Genomic DNA, 23374 nt, shown 5'->3' on the forward strand with positions numbered 1-23374 from the left:
AGTTAGCGCTAACGTTATCGATGAGCTATCTTAGATCGGCGTATTTTTGTTAAAATAGGGCTTAGAGCCTCAAGTCTAATTCTGATGTGCAGGTTATAGTGTATGCATAGTGTATAAAACCTATAGGAGTTTATTACAAAAGTAATTGTGAATAACTCACGACAGTCTTCCGAAATCCGCTCTATGAGACAATAAATGTACTTACTTGCGGTCTTTCTATACCTAATAAGTAACGATTTTCAGGCACAATATATAATTTATTGTACATTATGAAAATGGGGACTCGTGTAAAAGAATTACTTTGCTTGGTTACACAAATAATATACTTACATATGATTGAAGCAATAAAAAGAAATATATCCTTTCATGTAAATCTATTTCAGGTAAATACCTTATTCGCCAAACTCAAAATCTAGGTAAAATCACGATAACACCCTAGGCAAATGCAGCGTTCTCCTGTGATACCCTGTGTTACGCCCAAATAACTCATGTATTGATTAAAGTTGTCTATCTCCTCTATAGGGGTGTTTCGTTGGACCCTGGTGTTCGGCAAGAGTACGGTCCTCTCCACCTGTTGCCTCCCACACACAGCATGTTGTGCAGATGTGTCTGTGCTTAGTAAGACGGCATCTGGATTTTTTTTTTTTTTTTTGCCGTATCTAGTCCGCTGATCGCGGAACCCGCTCTCCTTTTCCTCAAGGTAGCGCCAGAACTACCGGCAGGCGAAATTGAAAGCCACGTCACTCAAAACCAGTGCAATATCGTTGTGGGGGGGGGGGAGGGGGGGTGTGTTCGCACCCCCTGCACCCCCCTGGGTATGGGCCTGATATCAGCTTTATTTAGTGACATAGATTATGAGAATAAAATTTGCATACTAACTTACGAAAAGAGTCGGTTTACTCAATTAAACAAGAAATTCTACCCCAAGAACCAGTTTAACAGTATTATCGTAAGCCAAAGTAATATTTAAGTTTGTTCGCGATCTCATCTTTTTACGGAAGAGGGTATTAGAAACGGAAAGAAACCGCGTTACCATTTAGTTTCTTGCGTGAATAAGCATGCATGGATGTTACAAGCTGGTGGCTTTCCCTATTCAGCCGCTAAACACGAGTGAGCACACTTAGAATAATTTCCAGCAAAAACAACCAAACAACGTGGGTTTGAATTTTGTGTCTCGTTTGGCGAAGGGCAAACCGACCAAGTTTCTACTTCGTATATAAATAGATAAGTAACTAAAGAACAACTAGCGATACATTATCTCTTATTTGCTGGCTTGTGACAAAAAATATTTTTATACGCGAGCACAAACATTCGCAACCATAGGACATGTTTAGCACTTTCGAACATTACTTTATTCTGCCGAGCCCTCTTGACATACTGGCGTTAGGCACATATTTTTGAAGTATTACTTTACAAATGCCTCATATGAACTTCTTAATAATATTCTATCGTTTCCTGGATATTCGAGCTTAAACTTGTAAGTTAACAGGTGCTCGGAGCTACTGAATACAGCTTGTGTCAAATTACTTGGCTTATGACATAGTTGCCCAAGAATTCGAAAGTTTAGAAAGTCGCCAGAAACGTACCAGAAACATAGCTTCTTAAAAACGGTAGAATGCATCACTTTGATGTTGTTTCTACAAATTCTAATTACTTGCCCATTATTGCAAGACTCTTTCTTGAAGTGGCAACAAAATTCTTTGCTTTTCAAAGTGCGCTGCCAAACGTCTAGGTACTAATATTTCTGAAGAGTTTTTGCCTCAAATTTCCCGCCGTTGTTATTAGGTGAAAGTAAGGCCTATTTGAAGACAGAACCCGTATTTGGTGTCGAGTTATGATTCGAAATTCTTGTTGACATTGCATTAAACCTTGCCTTTATATATCTAGGTGATTACCTTGCCAAGTCTCATGAAAACTTATCGGTTTTACATGTTTGTGTTTTAATCAAGGAATTTGAGAACGTAAAAGTCAAAGGAAGGCGCGTCTATCGATTGATGTTTTAGTAGCAGCAGCAACGAATTGCCGCCATTAGTTATCAAACACTATTCTAACACACTCCCTAAGTTTTCTCTTTTTCTGATTCTTATTGATAAAATAACCTGATTTGGAGAACGTATTTGAGTTAGCGCTAACGTTATCGATGAGCTATCTTAGATCGGCGTATTTTTGTTAAAATAGGGCTTAGAGCCTCAAGTCTAATTCTGATGTGCAGGTTATAGTGTATGCATAGTGTATAAAACCTATAGGAGTTTATTACAAAAGTAATTGTGAATAACTCACGACAGTCTTCCGAAATCCGCTCTATGAGACAATAAATGTACTTACTTGCGGTCTTTCTATACCTAATAAGTAACGATTTTCAGGCACAATATATAATTTATTGTACATTATGAAAATGGGGACTCGTGTAAAAGAATTACTTTGCTTGGTTACACAAATAATATACTTACATATGATTGAAGCAATAAAAAGAAATATATCCTTTCATGTAAATCTATTTCAGGTAAATACCTTACTCGCCAAACTCAAAATCTAGGTAAAATCACGATAACACCCTAGGCAAATGCAGCGTTCTCCTGTGATACCCTGTGTTACGCCCAAATAACTCATGTATTGATTAAAGTTGTCTATCTCCTCTATAGGGGTGTTTCGTTGGACCCTGGTGTTCGGCAAGAGTACGGTCCTCTCCACCTGTTGCCTCCCACACACAGCATGTTGTGCAGATGTGTCTGTGCTTAGTAAGACGGCATCTGGATTTTTTTTTTTTTTTTGCCGTATCTAGTCCGCTGATCGCGGAACCCGCTCTCCTTTTCCTCAAGGTAGCGCCAGAACTACCGGCAGGCGAAATTGAAAGCCACGTCACTCAAAACCAGTGCAATATCGTTGTGGGGGGGGGGGGGGGGGAGGGGGGGTGTGTTCGCACCCCCTGCACCCCCCTGGGTATGGGCCTGATATCAGCTTTATTTAGTGACATAGATTATGAGAATAAAATTTGCATACTAACTTACGAAAAGAGTCGGTTTACTTAATTAAACAAGAAATTCTACCCCAAGAACCAGTTTAACAGTATTATCGTAAGCCAAAGTAATATTAAAGTTTGTTCGCGATCTCATCTTTTTACGGAAGAGGGTATTAGAAACGGAAAGAAACCGCGTTACCATTTAGTTTCTTGCGTGAATAAGCATGCATGGATGTTACAAGCTGGTGGCTTTCCCTATTCAGCCGCTAAACACGAGTGAGCACACTTAGAATAATTTCCAGCAAAAACAACCAAACAACGTGGGTTTGAATTTTGTGTCTCGTTTGGCGAAGGGCAAACCGACCAAGTTTCTACTTCGTATATAAATAGATAAGTAACTAAAGAACAACTAGCGATACATTATAATAATAATAATAATGCTCGTTTATTTCAACCGTTTGCAGTTCTTTTACAACTGAATGACCGGTGGGGTCAGCTAACTACAAAATACATTACACCATACATAATTCATAATAACATTAAATCCCTAGCATATTGCGCTGAGACGAATTTGGAAAAACGGTCCGTGCGACCCGGAACCACACTATGTGCGCGCTTAGATCTTAGGGAGTATGGCGAATTGGAGGATATAAGTCTGCTTGACACTAGGGGGTATAAGACGCTCCCCTGTTTGATATTGCTTATGAATTTTCTGCACACATTGTGACGCCGCGCCTCTAAAGAAGACAAGCATGCGCGTTCGAGGGCGTCCTCGTAGCTAAGGCCACTACCGAAAATTATTCCTAGAGATCTTTTTTGAATTCTTTCTAAGGCAGCACATAGGTATTGCGGAAGGTTGGAAAAGACAACGCAGGCATACTCTAAGATGGACCTTATAAGAGAACAGTATACAGACACTAAATCCCTTTCTGAGACACCACATGATTTTAGTTTTCTGAGTGCATAGAGACGACGGTTTGACTTTTTGATCACATAGTCACAGTGCGATGACCAACTAAGGTCCGAAGAGATATACACACCGAGAAGCTTGAAACTGGTGACTGACTCAATAACGGAACCGCCGACCGCTATTGGTTGGCACTGAGAACTATTGTACTGTAAAAAATCAACCCGCATCTCCTTGCACTTACTAGGATTTAACAGCATGTTATTATTTTGTGCGAAATTGTTGACATTATTTACCATATGTCTCATGACAGATGGAGCGTTGCGAGGAATTATTTCTAGAATAGATAAGTCATCAACGTATTTCACCCTAGGACCCCAGGCGCGCACTAGATCATCTACCATAACTGCAAATAAAATGGGGCTCAATTTGGTTCCCTGAGGAATTCCACCATTTGGGGATTTACAAGCTGATGACGAGTTAGCAATTTGGACACTCTGTGACCTGCCTTGAATAAAAGCGGCAACCCACCTGACTAAGGAGGGGTGTAACCCATAGCTAGAAAGCTTACTTAGCAAGATACGATGATCAATAATATCAAAGCCCTTTTTGAAGTCTGCAAAAAAGAATCTTAGCGAACAGTTGCCATTATCCAGCGCTTCTAATGCGAGATGTAATAAATAGACTAACGCTTGAGAAGTTGATCTACCTGCAAGGGCGAACTGTTTGGGGTCAAGTTTACTAGTTAATGAGGGCGTAATCCGGGACAAGGTGAAACTTTCCATTATTTTAGCAACTTGACTTGTTAAAGAAACTGGTCTAATGTCTTTTTCTACAGACTTAGCGGGTTTCTGCTTGGGAAGGGGTTTTACAATTGCACTTTTCAGCAGGGAAGGGAGCGATCCCTCAACCAATGACGCGTTGTAAATGTCACTAACAACGGGACCAAGCTCATGAGCAAACTCCTTTAAGATTATGTTCGGGAGACCGTCCGGGCCAGGGGCTTTTTTTACTTTGATCCCGCGGAGCGCTAATTCTGCTTCCCATGGCGTTGCGAGCAGGTCTGGAGGTACAGAATCCACAATAATTTCTTTAACATCCGACTGTGCCAGGGGGGTGAAACCCGAGGTGAGACTTACAAAAAAGTCATTGATCTTGTCACACAGGGAGTCAACGGAGTCAATAATCAGACCATCAACCAGTTGGAGGTACCACTGCCCAGAATCATCAGAAACTCCAGAAAGATTCTTTATCTCCTTCCACCACTTCCCTACACTGGACTCCTTAAGATTTTTGACCTTGCTATTGTAGAAGGACTTTTTGGCAGATGAAATAGCCTTTTGAACTTTATTCCTCCACATTTTGAATGCTGGAGAGTCCTTTCCATACCGCACAAGGGCATGCTGTCTTCGGACGACAAAGGATTTCGTTTTTGTCGAAATCCAAGGCTTGTCCGTGGAATGGACGCGGAACGTCTTGAGTGGCAGGAATTGGCTTATCGCATCTGACAGGATCTGATAGAAAAGTTCGAACTTTTCCTTGCAATTGTCAAGACAATATACCTCATCCCAAGAAAATGACGTAATCCAACTTCCAAACCCCCGCAGGGCGCTGTCCCTCGTGTCTCGTTTGGTTATCGTGCATTTGACACCCTTTTGACTTGGCGGGGCTTGTTGAATAAGAACGCCGTAATGATCGCTGCGGCCAATTTTTGGGAGCTGTTTGGGAACTTGGAGGCATTTAGGATTGTTAGTCAGGCACCAATCCAGTGTCCCAGTATCGCGGGTTAAGACATTCACAGTTTGGGTGAGGCCGGCGGATCTCTTGAACGGCACAGGTGAAATTTTGGTCGATGTAGGATTAAAGTCACCAGTCACACAAACCAAAGCTTCAGGGTGAGACCGCAAAAAACGGTCAACAGTCTCCTGAACATGTGAATACAACATGTTATTATCCTCCGCAGATGCATGAGGAGGGTGATATATGACTCCTATGAGAATGGTGGACACCGATCTAGGAAGCCGGAATGGTTTGACGTGGATCCACATTGTCTCCGAAACAGCACCTGAGAGTTCAGCCTCCGACAACCGTACACAGGGAATAACGGATCTAATATAGGCTGCTATTCCACCAGCGTGAGATGGGCGATCTTTCCGAAAGAGTGTAAAATCCTTCAGGGACACTTGGGAATCAGAGATCTCATCAGACAGCCACGTTTCCGTAATGCAGGCAATATCAACGCCGTTATGCTCCATTACGCACTCGAGTTCTTCCACTTTTGGGGCTAAGGAGCGAAGATTACAAATCATGATGTTGGGTATAGACGGTTTAGCCGGTGCAATTCGCGAGTAGTCGATGCCAACTCCAGTTTGACTAGGGGGCGCCGCAGATGTCTCAGACAAAGGCGGGATTCCTGTTGAGTCCAACACAGGGTGACCGGAATTTAATGGCCGTCGCTTTCGTTTCGATCTAAATGGTTTCCTAATTCCAAGGGAGTTGAGCTCCTGCCACAGATCTTTGGGGAGCACTTGCTTTTTTTGAGTCTTGCTTATTGACTTGAGATAGGCGCTGCTGTAGACAAGTCTACTCGGGGATGATGAATTTGTTGATTCAGCATGGCTGCCAACGAGTTCCCCATCGAGCACACCAACAAACTGACGATTACTAGGCCACCAAAAGGTCATGAACTTGGTGAAATAGTACATAAACCTCAGTGTCTGAGCCAAGCAAAGGTTCGAAGGCCACATAATTGGTCAAGGTCGCTTGTACAAATTACTACTAATCGTTTAAACAGAGACACAGAAACACCGTGGCAGCCATGTTGGCGCCGCTGATCTCTTATTTGCTGGCTTGTGACAAAAAATATTTTTATACGCGAGCACAAACATTCGCAACCATAGGACATGTTTAGCACTTTCGAACATTACTTTATTCTGCCGAGCCCTCTTGACATACTGGCGTTAGGCACATATTTTTGAAGTATTACTTTACAAATGCCTCATATGAACTTCTTAATAATATTCTATCGTTTCCTGGATATTCGAGCTTAAACTTGTAAGTTAACAGGTGCTCGGAGCTACTGAATACAGCTTGTGTCAAATTACTTGGCTTATGACATAGTTGCCCAAGAATTCGAAAGTTTAGAAAGTCGCCAGAAACGTACCAGAAACATAGCTTCTTAAAAACGGTAGAATGCATCACTTTGATGTTGTTTCTACAAATTCTAATTACTTGCCCATTATTGCAAGACTCTTTCTTGAAGTGGCAACAAAATTCTTTGCTTTTCAAAGTGCGCTGCCAAACGTCTAGGTACTAATATTTCTGAAGAGTTTTTGCCTCAAATTCCCCGCCGTTGTTATTAGGTGAAAGCGTCGGCCCGTTGCCTAGCAAAACAGCACCTCATTAAATGCATGGTCCGGGTGTGAAAACTCATAAATTCACACTCAATCCGTAGACTGATATTAGTATTGAAAATGAAAAGGCAATTTAATCAGACGACGTTTTTTGCTGGGCGACGTGCAGTCAGTGGAATCTAAATTTAGCTTTCCCACGCATTCATCAGCCTAACGTTCTATATGAAATAGGAAAAAACACTTAAACCAACCCTTTAGAGGCTATTTTAATTTTGTTTCACCTCTCAAAGTTGTCATATTCATTTCCGTGATCGAGGTCTTTTCTCGAAGATAAGTAGCACGATATTTGAAATTCTAATAAATTCGTCTGGAATCAAACTGTTAACAGTCGGACAACAACAAAAATGCTTGTATCTTTGAGTATTGTTGGTATTTCGGTTTATTTTCGAACCTTGATAAATCCACAGGTAGCCCAGGCAATGGTTTTGAAGCTTGTTCGTAGCTTGGAATCGGCTGTTATTCTTAGAGGTAAAACGAGTGGATTGAAGTCGCGATTTTTTGTGAAACATTGCCAATAAAATTGCCTTAAAAATTAGAATATGCCTTGTTGTTGTAATATTTATGTGTAATATACAATTTTGGGTGGGTGTTTCGTAACGGAATATATGACTTTTCTCCCCCTACTAAGGAAAGAGACATAGGTTGGAGGCGCTATTTTCGGTAACACTCGAATACCGTCGAAATTCGCGAGGAAAATACAACAAACGAAATATTTTTATTTCGCAGACCTATGCCAGGGTACACATACATTCGATATGTGGCAAAACATCCGAGCTAAATCATTTTCCCTGGCCGCTAGCCATTTTTTAAAACGAGTAAGCAGCCATTTGAATCCTTGACCGTAGCCGTTGGACGATTAGGTACGCTCGATGTTGAATTGTGAACATAGAAAATCGCATTATAGATGCACGCATGTTAAATTGTGACCGTCAAATATTGCATGACAAAAGTTGCACATTGAAACCTCTTTTGAATGTCAAATCACAAGATCGAATTTTGGCGGGAATATAACGCCATAGATTAGAAGCTACGAACAAGCTTCAAAACCATTGCCTGGGCTACCTGTCATGTCGCGTACGTGCTGTTGGTCATTCTGTCCAGGACTGCGCATGCGTAGCGTTCGCATGCTGACATCGGGTGATTTTTTGTTTGACTGATCAAAGAAGATGATGCATGGAATACACGAAATGCTTACAAGCTGTCTTAAAGCACGATTCAGCTCTACAGGCACAAGAAAGCAGTCATTTGAAGCGAGAAGGAACGTCAAATTCGCCGATATTTGTGGAAGGCAACTTGTTTCCGTGAAAATCATATCGCCGAACTCAAGTAGAAAGAGACAAGAAACAACTGTGCCGCAAAACGTTAAAAAATACAACAACTACTACGAAAACAACAATGATCATCTACGATACAGCGGGATTACAGCCAGGAATTTTTTCAACAAAAACTCGAAAACTTACCTTAAATGTTGCTTTATGCAACCTTCGTCCAGGCATGACTGGAATAAGCACTCAATACAGAGAAAAGTCAGCCTTGAAAATGCATTTGTTGGGGGTAACAACGGAATGGTATTAGTCGGTTTGATTCGTGTTTGGAATATCGCATACGAAAAGAAGGTGTTTGTGCGTTACTCGACGGACAACTGGTCAAGCTACGTGGACTTGCCGGCCGAGTTCATGTCACAGTCTCATGAAGGAACTATCGATAAATTCGTTTTCAAGCTCCTAGCGCCAGTGGGCCTTGCAGTCGGAGATACGATAGAGTTTGCCGTGTGTTATTGTGTTAACGAACAGAAACACTGGGATAATAACAAAGGTAATAATTATATAGTGAAATGCTGTGGATGAACGGTTGGATTCGATGGTATTACTGCATTGCGTAATATCCCAGGTTGCGTGCAAACAGATTTGTACAAACTAGAATGATAAGCGAGGGATAGTATAAGTTGGCAAAACATTATACACTTTCAATTCGCTAAGCGTGGTCGCTGGGATAAACCGAGTGCTGAGATGAAATTCGTAAACCAGTAAGGATCATAACTAAAATTGAAGGCATTTTGTAAATAAAGAAATTTTCCAATCACAGCAGAGTACCCACCCCCTCCCCCTTGGTATTTGTATGCCAAGCTATCACTTGAAACAAAATGGCGGCGCGAAGGGGAGTACGGTTTCTTTGAAGCTCTTTGACACCCCGAAAATAATATGCCACATTCAATATCGAAAAGCACGCACTTATAGTTCACTAAACGCTGAACACAGACCCGGGAAGCACCGTCGACTCGATGCTAATGCGTTGTAATAAGCTAAGTACAGCAACTAAAACACTAGTGTAAAAGTTTTACTTGATACAAAATTAAATAGAGAACTTCTAACTTTGCCCCTCTGTTTTTCTATCAAAATGACGAGGTATTTAAGTTATTTTAAACGGTTCTTCAAGGCAGTTACTTCATACCAGAGGTCTACTATAAAGCCGGAGATTTTACATAGATTTCACTTAATTTTCTCAATAGTTTCACGTGCGGTCAAACTGCAACGGCGTACAGTGAATGTATCAAACAAGAAAAGTACTTATAAAAAAATAAGCGGGAGATAGGGGGGGGGGGGGGGCTTAAACTCGAACAACCTGTTCTGGGTGCAAGTTTACTTGTGTGACCACAGTCATTGTACTCCACTGGACACCATTAAGCAGACATACTGTATGAGAAAAATTTGGTGACAGTTAACTTATATGATGGCTTCAGATGTCTTCAGAAGAAAATCACCCCCATTCCCACCCCTGGATCTGTCTCTGTATGGGTGTGTTTATTAGAAATAAGGTATAGACGTGAAAGCCCTACAGAAAATATAGGACAACAGACAGAATCATTTTCAAACATTAAAAATTATAAGCGAGAGAGAGTATTTTGGCCTAAAAGTGTGGTAAAGCAGCATAAATAAATGATCATGATTTTGAATGTAATATGCTGAGATTGCATTGTTTCTATTATTTTGTGCCACTAATTTACTTTGCGTATTCTAGCGGGGAATTATGTGATCCTGTGCTTTGCACTTGTGCACCAGAAATTAATACTGTAGCCACCATCATCTCCAGAAAACCAACCCAACAACCCCTTTCCAAATACTCCAAAGCATTAAGCAGACATACTGTATGAGAAAAAAATTTGGTGACAGTTTACTTATATGATGTCTTCAGAAGAAAATCACCCCCATTCCCACCCCTGGATCTGTCTCTATATGGGTGTGTTCATTAGAAATAAGGCATAGACATGAAAGCCCTACAGAAAATATAGGACAACAGGCAGAATCATTTTCAAACATTGAAAATTATAAGCGAGAGAGAGAGAGAGAGGGGGGGGGGGGGGGGGCTTAAACATGGGTGCAAGTTTACTTGTGTGACCACAGTCATTTGTACCTCACTGGACACTAAAATCTTTTTTTGCTCCAAAAGCTTATCTTTCTCAGTCCACCCAAAATGTAGTTTTCATAATTTAATTCTTTATCATCAGGGCGTTGACTATAGATTTTCAAGTGTGACAGTATTTAGAATTATGAGGGTGGTATTTTTTGGATACAACCCATGTATTCTAGCATAAAAAGGAACTTTTAAAATAAATGCAAGGTGCTAAGCAATGACTTAATATTTTTTAGTACTTTACTAAATTGTTGGTCAACCCTCCTTGTGTATAACCAGTGTGTGTAAGTGTACTGTATAACCTTACACATCCCTGGTGTAACTTACCCTACTGGTGAAATTTCATGTCATGGCAACTAACTGAAATTCATAAATATTGTTAAATTTTACAAGTCTTGTGCACACTAGAAACAATTCTACATTATTTTGGCCTAAAAGTGTGATAAAGCAGCAGAAATGATCATGATCTTGAATCTAATATGCTGAGATTGCATTGTTTCTATTATTTTGTGCCACTAATTTACTTTGCGTATTCTAGCGGGGAATTATGTGATCCTGTGCTTTGCAAGTGTGCACCAGAAGTTAAAAATAGCCACCATCATCTCCAGAAAACCAACCCAACAACCCCTTTCCAAATACTCCAAAGCATTAAGCAGACATATGAGAAAAAATTAGTGACAGTTAACTTCTATGATGTCTTTAGAAGAAAATCACCCCCATTTTAACCCCTGGATCTGTCTCTGTATGGGTGTGTTCATTAGAAATAAGGTATAGACATGAAAGCCCTACAGAAAATATAGGACAACAGACAGAATCATTTTCAAACATTACAAATTATAAGCAAGAGAGAGAGGGGGGGGGGCTTAAACTTGAACAACCTATTCTGGATGCAAGTTTACTTTAAAACAGCGTGTGAAGACCGGGAAATCAGACAGAAATCAGCAAGAGTCGTGGAAGAAACCTAGAGAGAAGAAAATAGAGCTCCAGCGGGAGAATTTAGCGAGAAAATCGAAGAAAACGATGAATTCTGTCACGTGTCGAAATGGGAGAGAACGAGCAACCTCACGAAATCAGGGTTTTGACGAGTGGTAAGTCTCTCAGAATCCAACCCTTCAGCATCCCGACGAATCAGTTGGAGATTGGAAGAGCCTGGAAGGAATGGCTTGAAGATTTTGAAGAGGAGGTCGAGTATTTTGAAATCAAAACAACCGAAGATAAAGTGAGAGCGATGAAGATTTATGGAGGGCCTGAGATCAAGAAACTAGCAAGAAACTTACCAGAGCCGACGCCAAGCGCGGATGACAGCGACTTCACGAGAATGAAGAGGAAACTTAACAACCATTTCCTGCCGAAGAAGAACAAACACAACGCAAGATACACGTTCAACAAACAAAAGATGGAAACGAACGAGAGTATTGTCACATATGCAGCCAGAATGAGATACCAAGCCAAGGAGTGCGAGTTCGGTACTCAAGAAGATGAGAGGATTCTAGAGCACCTCATCCAGACGATCTCAGATGGAGATTTAGTCAAGAGAGCCATAGAGAAGAGATGGAATTTGACCGAATTCATGGAAAATGCTGGCCAGAAGGAGGAGAATAATAAGCAGGTGAATGACATGAAAGAAGATTTCAAAGTGGCCAAGATCCAAACACAAAAGAAGCCCCAAGCCAAGAAACCCCCATTACAACAAAGAAGTGGAGAGGCGAGAAAGAAGGACAGGCACAAGTGTGACTATTGTGGGAAGACTGGTGCACACAAGCCGGGAAAAGACTGCCAAGCCTATGGGAAACAATGCCTAAAATGCGGCAAGTACAACCACTTCGCAGTTTGTTGCAAGTCAGAAGGTGGAACAGAAGACAAGCATAGAAGAAGATTCAAACGTATCCATCAAGTCAGTCGTGAACCAGAGCACGAAGATTCCAGCAGTGGATCGGATTGTGGGTACCTGGAGTTAACTTCAAAGCACCTATCCCATGTGAAGATAGTGACATCAGGCAAGCCCAAGGGTACAGTTTTGGTTAGACTTGGAGACGTGGATGCGCAGGTCGAACCAGACAGCGGGGCCAGCGTCAACGTAATGGACGAATACCAGTACAAGGCACTTTCCCACCGCTCTGACGAGATTGGAGATCTGACAGACTGCAGAGAAAAGCTGAAGACCATCCAGACAAGCCTTCAGGTGAAAGGAGAGTTTGAAGTCACCATACGAAACAAAAACCGAGGTGCAAAGACTCGCTTTGTGGTGATAAGGGGAAGAATGGATTCGCCGCCACTCATAGGAAAGGAGACATTGAACGAGCTTGGAATGCTGAAGATCGATCCAGAAAAGTGTATCAGAGAACCCAATGATCTAAGAATCAAAACGGTAAAGCAAACAACGAAGAGTGAAGAAATTCTCAAGCAATTCGAGAAGGTCTTTGACGGCATTGGCTGCTTCCAGGACAAGACAGGCGAGCTGATCCAGTTCAAGCTGGAGATTGACCCAGAAGCAACTCCAGTGGCACAGCGACCAAGGAATGTTGCCTACTACCTGCAACAACCCCTCAAGAAATGGCTCGATCAGGGAGTTGAACAAGGCATATTTGAACCGGTGCCAGAGGGAGACCCCATCACCTGGTGTTCGCCATTAGTCGTTCAGCCCAAACCGAAGTACACAAAGACAAGGAGAAGCTAGAACCACAGATGATCAGAGCAAGCATAAACAAAACATGAGGGTACCAAACTTATCAATGAAGAGAAGCCGCTGCATTCAAGCCTCGATAGTGGAAGATTTCACCCACAAGCTCTGTGACTGCAAGATATTCTCCAAGCTAGATCTACGGAAAGGATACCACCAGCTGACTCTGGGCGAAGAGACGAGGAAGGTAGCGACATTCAGCACGCCATGGGGAAACTTCAGACCCCGAAGACTTGTCTTTGGCGCCAAGTCCTCACAAGATGTATTTGACGAAGCAATGTTCAAGGTATTCGGAGACATCCCCAACTGCATCAATCAGCGAGACGATATCCTGATTGGAGGCAGAGATGAAGCAGAACACGCTGAGACGCTGAAAACAGTCCTCCAGAGAGCAAAGGATCACGGGATAACATTCAACGGGGAAAAGTGCGAATTTGAGAAGCAAGAGATTGAGTTCTTTGGACATGTTTTCACCAACAAAGGACTCAGACCAGCGCCGGACAAGGTGAGAGCAGTAAAGGAGAGCGAGAGACCTGAGGACAAGGAGGCGGTGAGAAGCTTTCTCGGAATGGCGGGGTATCTTGACAACTTCATCAACTTCATCTATTCGAGCTAACGAGAAAAGAAACAAAGTTCCACTGGGGAGAACGAGAAGAGAAAGCGTTTCAGGAGATCAAGGAGAGCATCTCAAGCGGGACAACAATGGCATACTTCAACTCCAGAAGCCACATCATACTCCGCACGGAGGCAAGCTACCACCAAGGACTTTCCGCTGCGCTGTATCAGCAGACAGACAAAGAAATGCAACCTGTACACTTCATCAGCCGCACGATGACCGACACCAAGAAGAGATACAGCCAGACAGAGAAGGATGCACTAGCGATCAAGTGGGCCAAAGAGAGGCTGAGGATCTATCTGCTAGGTGCACCAAGATTAAGAATCGTGACCGCACACAAACCCCTACTACCCATGTTCAACAAGGCGACTGCGAAGATGCCCCCACGAATAGAGAAATGGGTGATGGAAATGCAAGACGTCGACTTCGAGCTGATCTACGAACCAGGGAAGGACGAGCAAGATCCACTAGATTACCTTTCCAGGCACCCCCTCCCGGAGACTGGGGACGACAGCACAGAGAAGATCATCAAGTGGACCGTCGATGCTGACTACACAGTTGTGCTTAAGAGAATCAGGGAAGAGACACTGAAAGACAAGACATCGCAGAAGTTGGCAGAGAGAATAGCAAGATGTGACTGGGAGAAGTTCAGAAGAGATAAGGACATACAGCCATACTACCAAGTGAGGCAAGAACTCTCAGTTGCTGAAGGACTGATCTTCCGGGAAGAAAGAATCCTGCTTCCTGAAGTACTGCAGAGAAAGATCGTCAAGATCGGACACACACTGGGACACTTAGGCAAGACAAAGACCAAGCAAATGCTCAGAGAGAAGTATTGGTTCCCAAACATGAACAGCATGATAGATACAGCAGTCGATCAGTGCTTCAATTGCCAAGTAGCAACCAAAAGCCACAAGGAAGAACCTATCAAGCCAACCCAAATCCCTAGTAAACCTTGGGAGACCATCTCAACAGATTTCGGTGGACCGTACCCAGACGGACACTACAACCTCGTGGTTATTGATAAGAGGAGCAGATATCCAGTTGTGGAAAGAGTGCCAAGCACAAGCCTGGGACCAGTCAAGGAAAGGATGAAGGACATCTTTGCAACATATGGCACACCCAAAAGGGTAGAGTGACAATGGACCACCATTCAATTCCGGGGACTATGAAGAGTTCGCAAAGGAAGAAGGATTCGATCCCCACAGGGATCGCCAGGACATCCCAGAGCAAATGGAGAAAGCGAGAAGTTCATGCAAACACTAAACAAGACTGAACGCATAGCAACCCTTGAAGGGAAGGACAAGTACGAACGGCAAGAAGCCATCCACAACATGCTAGTAGCATACAGATCGACACCCCACTCTGCGACAGGAGTAACACCTTATGAAGCCATGCGAGGAGTGAGTGTTAGAACCAAGTTAGACTACGCACCACCAACCACAGAGAAAACAGCCAGGGAGGAAGCGATAGATGCCAGAGATGAAGGATACAAGAAGAAAATGAAGGCAAATCGAGAGAATGAGAATACAAAGAAGACACAGCTCATCTTAGGAGATTACGTATTGGTGAGACAGCAGAAGAGAAACAAATGGAGCACACCATACGAACCAGCCTTCTACACTGTCACAAGCATTAAGGGATCAAAGGTGACAGCACGCAGAGCTACAGATAGCAGGACGGTATGCAGAGACGCAAGCCAGTTCAAGCTCGCTAACTGTATTATCAACACAGCGGAGAAACCAGAGAGAAGTCGTGTGAGGGAAATCCATCCATGCTCAAGCCAGAGGGCAGTGATCAACCTACTCAGAGTGCAAGCGTAGCGACAGAGATAAGCGACAGCACAGACAAGACGGAGGAAGAAAGCAAAGAAACAGCTAACGCTAAACCACAGCCTACAGAGGACCAGGAGACACCAGAGCTGAGGGAGCGACCCAAGAGGGAGAGGCGCAAGCCGAGTCACCTCAAGGACTATGTTACCAGTTAGAAAACAAGATACTTTTTCTTGAGACTTTACTTACTTCAAGAGAACTTTATTGATTACTTTATTGAGTTGATCGTTAGAAATGTTAAGATTGTATAGAGATATTCTTTTTAAAGTAAGGGAGAAATGTAATATCCTAGCGCCCTTGCACACTCATACCGCTGACCAATAAAACTCAGTTGACATCCAAGATGGCGTCCCTCATGTAGCGTCCGGTTATTTCAACTTCGTAGATTTTAAGCGACCGTTATGATGATAAAAAAAAGACAAAATTATTGTAACCAGGCAGATTAATGTTAACCTTACATGAGGCTGAGCTAGGGCGGGGCGGGGGGAGCTCGGAGAGTCCTAGAATTCGCCCTGATGTTTAATTATCACTGCCTTTCTCCACCTGCACTGGCAAATAAATTGACTGCAGAAATGTGTGATTAAAACAAATATGCATATGGAATTGGACATTTCGATTACAAAGCTGTCTAAAAAGAAATTCACATTTGGTTTTAAACTGTCTAAGATAATTAAGACTGTCTTTAAAAATACCACTTTTTGACCACTTTTATTGGGAAGAATTCCAGGGAGTGTACTTATGGAAAGGTTTAGCTAACTGAGCAGATATCAAAGCTTTGTGTTCTCAAAGCTTTCTCCAATTTCGGCTTCAAAAGCTAGATTCGTTATATAATAAGGAGAACCGTTCTCGCCTGGTTGTGCCTCTCTCTCGCGGATCTGATCTTTAGTCGCATCGTCTGCGGCGTTTTCGTTACTATTCCTCCAGGGCTTAAAACAGTACTGTAGGAAGGGTATAAACGCGGCTAGAAGCATTATACTCCCGGCAGTGTAGTACGCAGGTCTGTACGATCCATACACATCCGCTATGAAACCTGGTGAAGCAATCGAGAACAGGTATAAGTTAGCGATGGTGGGGATAATGATGATGATGACACGAGTCATACACATCCGCTATGAAACCTGGTAATGCAATCGTAAACAGGTATAAGTTAGCGATGCTGGGATAATGATGATGATGATAATGACACGAGACATACACATCCGCTATGAAACCTAGGTGAAGCAATCGAGAACAGGTATAAGCTAGCGATGCTGGGGATAATGATTATAATGATGATGATGATGATGATGATGACACGAGCCATACACATCCGCTATGAAACCTGGTGAAGCAATCGAGAACAGGTATAAGCTAGCTATGGTAGGGATAATGAAGATAATGATGATGATGATGACACGAGCCATACACATCCGCTATAAAACTTGGTGAAGCAACCGAGAACAGGTATAAGCTAGCGATGCTGGGGATAATGATGATAATGGTGATGATGATGACACGAGCCATACACATCCGCTATTAAACCTGGTGAAGCAATCGAGAATAAATATATGAAGCAATCGAGAAAAAGTAGGAGCTAGCGATGGTGGAGGTGGCTGATGATGATGATAGTGATGATGATAAGCTGTATACATCCGCTATGAAACATAATGAAGCATAATCAAGAACACGTATCAGCTACCGATGGTAGGGATAATGATGATAGTTATGATAACGATGATAAATGATGATGATACGACACGAGCTATAAACACATCTACTATGAAACCTGGTGAAGCAATAAAAAACAAGTATAAGCTAGCGATGATGTAGGTAATGATAATGATGATGAAAATATGAGTTATATACATTTGCATGAATCCTGCTGTAAAGCAACTGTGAACAGATATAGCAATTATGATAATATATTTGTGGTGATGACGATTATGAATATTGATATAATGATATTGATTAAACGAGCAACTCACAAATGAGCTGCTATGAATCCTGGGATGAAGGAAATGATAAACTGGTAACCTAATGACCTATGATTTTTAACCCAAGTTTAACTAATTAGAATGGGGCACATTATGTGTGAAAAAAGGTACCACAGATTTCCCAAGAGTGGACATATTTGGAAAGGTACCACAGGTGGATCAAAAAATAAAATATTGAGACTGGAACCACAGCCTGCCCAAGACATAACCAGTAGTGACCACAGCACCACAGGTAGCCCAAAGTCTTACCAACAAGAGGCGAACCGCTCATGTTTCCACATGATGAGAGCATCTGACCAATGGGGTACGAGATGAGGCGTAGCCGAGGATCCACGGTGTTGAGCAGCAGCACGAGGATGGTGGTGCCAAAGATGCCAATGCCGAGTCCCATGAACACGGAGAAGACGACAAAATGAAGATAGCGCGTCGCTTGTTGAAGCAGCAACATAGACAAAGCCATGGTCAAGGCCGCCGCTTGATTGACATGGAAGGGGTTGACTGACGGCAGATCCAGAATCCTACCGCTGAGAAGCGAGGATAGAAGGGAAGACACGCCAAACACTATGAACAGGTTGGACGATTCTTGGGCTTGCAGACCTACTTCAGCGCAATAATTGATCTATAGAATGAACAAAATCGAATGGGTTATTTTTTAGAGTTAGGGACGGGTCTTTTTTTTTCAATAAACGTTTCCAAGGATACTGTGTATCTGTGTACCAGGTTACTATGGCCTCTAGAAGGTTTGCAAGCACGTGTGAAAATAAGGCACTATTTGAAGATTACCCTAATACCCTGTCCCCACGTATCCTTTTTCGTTTGAAAACGCAACCTTTTTGTTCTGTTTTCAAAAAGATCCGCGTCCACACGAAGCGTCTTCATTTTGATACGACCCGTCCCCAAGAACTTCCCTGCTAGCAGAGGCCTCTTTTCCTCGCGAACTCCAGCCCAGCGAAATACAGAGAAAAGAGGCCTCTGCTAGTAGGGAACAAGAAAACGAAGGAACAATACGAAAACGATAAAATGCTCTACAGCGCATGCGTAGACCCACTATTTTGCTTGTTTACATTGCGCGCGCAAATCGAATCACACCATCGATTTCGAAAGGTTCCGTTTTCGTCAGTCCCCACGGCTCCGAAAGGGTATCGTTTTCAAATTGTTCCACTCTGGAGATCGTTTTTTTAAATCGTTCCGTTTTCGGTCATCGTTTTCGCGTTTCCGTGTGGACGATACCCGTATCCGTATCAAAAAGGTTGCGTTTTCAAACGAAAACGGATACGTGGGGACGGGGTCTAAGCAATAGACCGTTTTCACGATTTTGCGCGCGCGTCCAAAATGCCACAGACTTGGCAGGCCACAGCTGATCCAAAATATTTTGGACAAAGGGGAATGCGACTCTAGCGCCAAAACTCTGCAAAAGAAGCACTCTGGCAGCTTTTTTTATAGCTTCGTCTGTGATTTCCACTTCGTGCGCCATTTTAGATTAGCTGTGGCCTGCCAGTCTGTGGTATTTTGGATGCGTACGAAACATCGTGAAAACGGTCTATTGAGTGACAGAGCCACAGAAACGCTTCAGCGCCCTTTAGAATACGTAGCCAAATCGATTATTCCACTTGTTTCGCGATAAAGCGGCTACACGGGCAAGGGCAAAAATGGCGTAGCTTTTAAAGACTTGACGATCAAACTTGCAATCCCCGTACCCTAATTACCGAGCTTCCTTTTCTTGGTCCCACGGTAGTGGCATCGAGGGACCTGAAGGGGTAAAACGGGAGCCGGGACTCACCTTATTTTGGGCCGGTAAAACGGGATTAGGGTTACCGGCAACGGGAATCAACATGCTTCAACGGGAACGGGATTTTTCAAATCTCTTCTTTTTTATGCTGAAAACGTTGCTAATCTATATAACTTTTCGCATTTTAAGAGCTTTTTAATAGCATCAACCTTCAAACCTTGGTGCTCAGCGGACTTCACTTCCTCAGATTCCTAACCCTTCTAAATTTAGGCCCTCTTTTTAGCCCCCCCCCCCCCCCTCTCCTTCCTTGTAGAATATACAGCATAGCCACCGGGATTTTGCGAAAGTAACGGCCGTTGAAACGGATTTGGACATCCCCCTCCCCTTCAGGACCCTGTACATCGAACCCCTTACCAAGTGGACATAAGACACGAAGGCTGTTCCTGTCTCTAGCGTCAGTGTCACGGCAGCTATGACGTAAGCTGGGGTTAGCCATGTCTCGCAGAATAATGCCCAGTATCCTGGGGACTGGGGTGCAGCTCTCTCAGGTTTTGAGTCGTGCTTTTCTAGGTCTATTACTGCTGACACATTTTTGGGATCTGTGACGTCACATGCAGATGACTTTTTATCGGATGAGGAGTCTGGGTTTGAATGGTCTGTTTCAAACTCATATGGCTCCTCACCATTATTTTGACAGTCGAGATCTGCTCGTGATGGTATTTCGCAGTCGGGGTCCGCTCGGGTTGAGGTGCTGTCGCTGTACGACTGGGTCGAGTTCTCGCTCGTCTCGACTTTCCCCCCTTGAAAACCACCATTACACTCCGCAGTGTTCTCAGTTTCAGTCTGTTCTGTCTGTTCTGTCATTTCAATTGACTCGTCACCAGGCTTTGGCGTAGGCCCCTCTTCCACGTTAGGGTCAAAGGTCAAGACAACTAGCAGCACTATCCCAGCAACCCCCGCGAGAACTCTGTACATCACCCGCCAACCGAGGTTATCCATCAACACCTGTAATAGAGGCCCTAGAGACAACACCCCCAAGTTCTGTCCAGCGCTCAGCAGACCAAGCGCGAAGGCGTGTCTTCTTTGGCAATAGCTCGTGACTGCATATACGCTAGACATGAACACAAAGCAGCAACCGAGACCAAAGAGCAGACTGTAAGACAACAACATCTGAAGAACGCTCTTGGTGAATGACGTAATGATTAGGCTTGTCGCGCATGTCATTACACCGACTACCGCAGTGAACCGAAAGTTGAACCGCGTGATGAGTACACCGGCCAGAGGTGACGCAAAAAAAGTCAGGCCTTGAGAAATGGAACCAATCCAGGCTGCGAAAGAAAAAAAGGTTCATTATTACGTCATAAAAATCGAACCAATCTAGGCTGCGTATGTAGAAAAGGTTTATGACGTCATGCCACGTGCCGTGAGACTACGAAATGAGAACAGATTTCTGATGTCATGCCACGTGAAGAGATACAATTGACTTCTGGTAACTAAAACCTCAAAGGGAATCGAAAATCGTTTGAATAAGCGATACGTCACAAGTGCGTCGTTGCACTGTTAGTGTTTGTTCTCCTTGGAAATGTAACTAAGCGGTTCAATTTGGAAAAAAAGTTAAAAAAGCAAAACAAACGACTGCATTACATTGGTGTCCCTTGATATCAACTTTAAGGTTCTAAAAACTGTAATTTGCCATTCGCTGACAATGTTTTTTCGAAATCTGCGCAGATAGTTGTGCACCGCTGACATGGGGTGTCGCATACCTATCTTTTGCCTTGATTCATTGTAGTGTTCTCTTATGACCGGCATGACGACAGCAAAGGTATTCACCAGCCCTACCATCACCAGAACAGACAGACAGCCTGATATCGCCACGACCCAGGACCACGCGCTGTCGGGTCGCCGGGGTGGCCTGAGATTAGAGGCCTGGGAACAGCTTAGATTCTTCATGCTAGGAAAAGGAGGAGAAAAAAATGAGTTGAGGGCAAATAAGGCAGTTTCTCATTGATTCACAGGAAAGAGTGACTACTAGAGTAGGGGCTCAATTCTCAATCAAGACGATTATTACATAGTTTTACGCTCCTTGATGGGCTACTGCCACTTGTAAAAATAAAAGCTACCAACAAACTATCCTATCGCCCGTGATGCTACCGATTGCCATTTTGTACTTCGAAGACACTCCCTCCCACGACCATCCCACTGTTTACATAGCGGCGTGACAGGAATATCACGCGGACACGCGTATGACTACTTAACTATGGCATAATTGAAAATACTCTGCCGCATATTTATAGTGTGTAAGGCCTATACATAAATTCCAGGATACGGGAGCAATAAACTGACAAGATGTATATTGTGCATAGGGCCTAATAATGCGCACTATTTATCTCAAACACCTATCGGTAGCCTTTCTTTCAAAAATCCTTAATCTAATTACGCAACGATAGTTACGCAGTCATAGAATTATTTGAAGACTCGTTGATGTTTTGACAACCTTCAGATTTCCGAACAAAAAGGATATTCAGTGTTCCTTTCTCAACAGTGCCCTGCAGCATCTACTAATAAACAATGATAGCGTTTCGTTTCTGATAGTCTCTTGATGAACTACGCCGTGTAATCTGTAACTTTATGCCTCCTACGACATTTCTGGTCACTAACTTACATCATAAATCAAAGTCCTTTTATACCCACACTGGCTCTGCTGTTCTTCGGCTTGCTTATGTGGCCGTGTTGTACCGTCTACTGGGGTCATTTGTGTGTAGAATGGCTTGAATACTCGATTCATGGAGCGCCATACTGCTGCGCTGCTGTAGCGCTGAGGCGACCAATCTAAACAAGCAGCTCGTATTACACACATTTTAACCTTTAGCCTTTATCTGTTTATCGTGGACGTTACAAGAAAAAGTCCACCCAACGCAGAGTAACAATAAGATGTCTATTTTTCCTCCGCCAATCAAGAGCTTTGTCCTACATGACACCCGATTTGTCAGACAGACATATTTTAAATTTGTATTAATTTCGCGTGGTATATCTATAAAAGCCCATCACGATCCTCGGGTCAGGCGCGAGAACGAGACGGAACAAGGCCGGCGGAGGAGTAGGGGGCTGGGGAAGGTGAAGAAGTCTTTCCCTCAGCAATTTTCTTTGTTTAGGGAGGGGACAAGAGCTATTATACAGGTACTGAATTTCTCGTTTAATCATTAGAAAATAAGATTGGCTTTGTCTTTGTAATCTTTGTTTATCGAGGGTAGCATATTTAACCGAATATACAGTTTTCTAGCATATGGCCCTCGGTTAGTAAGCACTGTCACTGGGGGTGGTCACTGCCCGAGGGTTTACATCCCCAGTGGTTCTTTTACGTCCCTTCGCTTCAGGTTAATGTAGTGCAGCTTGACGGGACCTCCGGTTTAGTGTCCTTATCCGAGAAGACTGGAAACACTGGAGAATAACTTCAACTCACTCGTAACACAAATTCGTATCGAGGCAGGAACCAACCGACGGTGACAGGTGAGGTGAGAGGCCGACGCTTTAACACACTAGGTCACCTGTGCTTCCACACTTTCGGTCAACAGCAATTCTTACCACTAAGAGATACATTAGTTGTGTTCCAAGCAAATTTCCAAACCTAAGACTAAAATCAAACATACTTGCATTATTCTGAATTTTATTGCGGTCCTCTTGTCACCGCCATCAATCACACCTCTTTGCTGACGACTTTTAAAATAAGTGCTTTCAACTATTCTTCAAGTCCTGTTGTTCTTGGGTGAGATGATACATTAATAATAATAATAATAATAATAATAATAATAATAATAATAATAATAATAATAATAATAATAATAATAATAATAATA

General features: G+C 43.0%; 4 protein-coding genes across 6 annotated transcripts; 2 read left to right on the top strand and 2 right to left on the bottom strand.

Annotated features, from left to right (window-relative positions):
* Positions 1-4831: 4831 nt before the first annotated feature.
* Positions 4832-7229, bottom strand: LOC125573327. The gene is made up of 2 exons (XM_048733910.1): positions 5006-7229; positions 4832-4929 (listed from the first exon to the last, which is right to left on the bottom strand). The coding sequence occupies exons 1-2, from the start codon at positions 6611-6613 to the stop codon at positions 4897-4899; spliced, it is 1641 nt and encodes a 546-aa protein (XP_048589867.1). The 5' UTR covers positions 6614-7229; the 3' UTR covers positions 4832-4896.
* Positions 7230-8385: 1156 nt separating this feature from the next.
* On the top strand, positions 8386-9650 carry LOC5519149 (glycogen-binding subunit 76A). Its single transcript, XM_001639085.3, has one exon. The coding sequence runs from the start codon at positions 8446-8448 to the stop codon at positions 9124-9126; it is 681 nt and encodes a 226-aa protein (XP_001639135.3). The 5' UTR covers positions 8386-8445; the 3' UTR covers positions 9127-9650.
* A 4422-nt stretch (positions 9651-14072) lies between these two features.
* On the top strand, positions 14073-15125 carry LOC125573179 (uncharacterized protein K02A2.6-like). Its single transcript, XM_048733549.1, has one exon. It carries the CDS (start codon positions 14073-14075, stop codon positions 15123-15125), a length of 1053 nt encoding a protein of 350 aa, XP_048589506.1.
* Positions 15126-15991: 866 nt separating this feature from the next.
* On the bottom strand, positions 15992-22367 carry LOC5519161 (monocarboxylate transporter 10). Of its 3 annotated transcripts, none has more exons than XM_048733908.1 (5): positions 22212-22367; positions 21284-21471; positions 19935-20848; positions 18041-18410; positions 15992-16848 (listed from the first exon to the last, which is right to left on the bottom strand). In XM_048733908.1, the coding sequence occupies exons 2-5, from the start codon at positions 21468-21470 to the stop codon at positions 16586-16588; spliced, it is 1734 nt and encodes a 577-aa protein (XP_048589865.1). In that variant the 5' UTR covers position 21471; positions 22212-22367; the 3' UTR covers positions 15992-16585. The 3 variants fall into 3 exon arrangements, with proteins under 3 accessions (XP_048589865.1, XP_048589864.1, XP_048589866.1); XM_048733907.1 differs by having other exon boundaries at positions 22183-22366; XM_048733909.1 differs by lacking the exon at positions 15992-16848 and adding an exon at positions 17045-17139 and having other exon boundaries at positions 22183-22367.
* Positions 22368-23374: the final 1007 nt, after the last annotated feature.

The sequence above is a fragment of the Nematostella vectensis genome, chromosome 10 (genome assembly GCF_932526225.1).
Source record: "Nematostella vectensis chromosome 10, jaNemVect1.1, whole genome shotgun sequence".
Lineage (NCBI taxonomy): Eukaryota > Metazoa > Cnidaria > Anthozoa > Actiniaria > Edwardsiidae > Nematostella > Nematostella vectensis.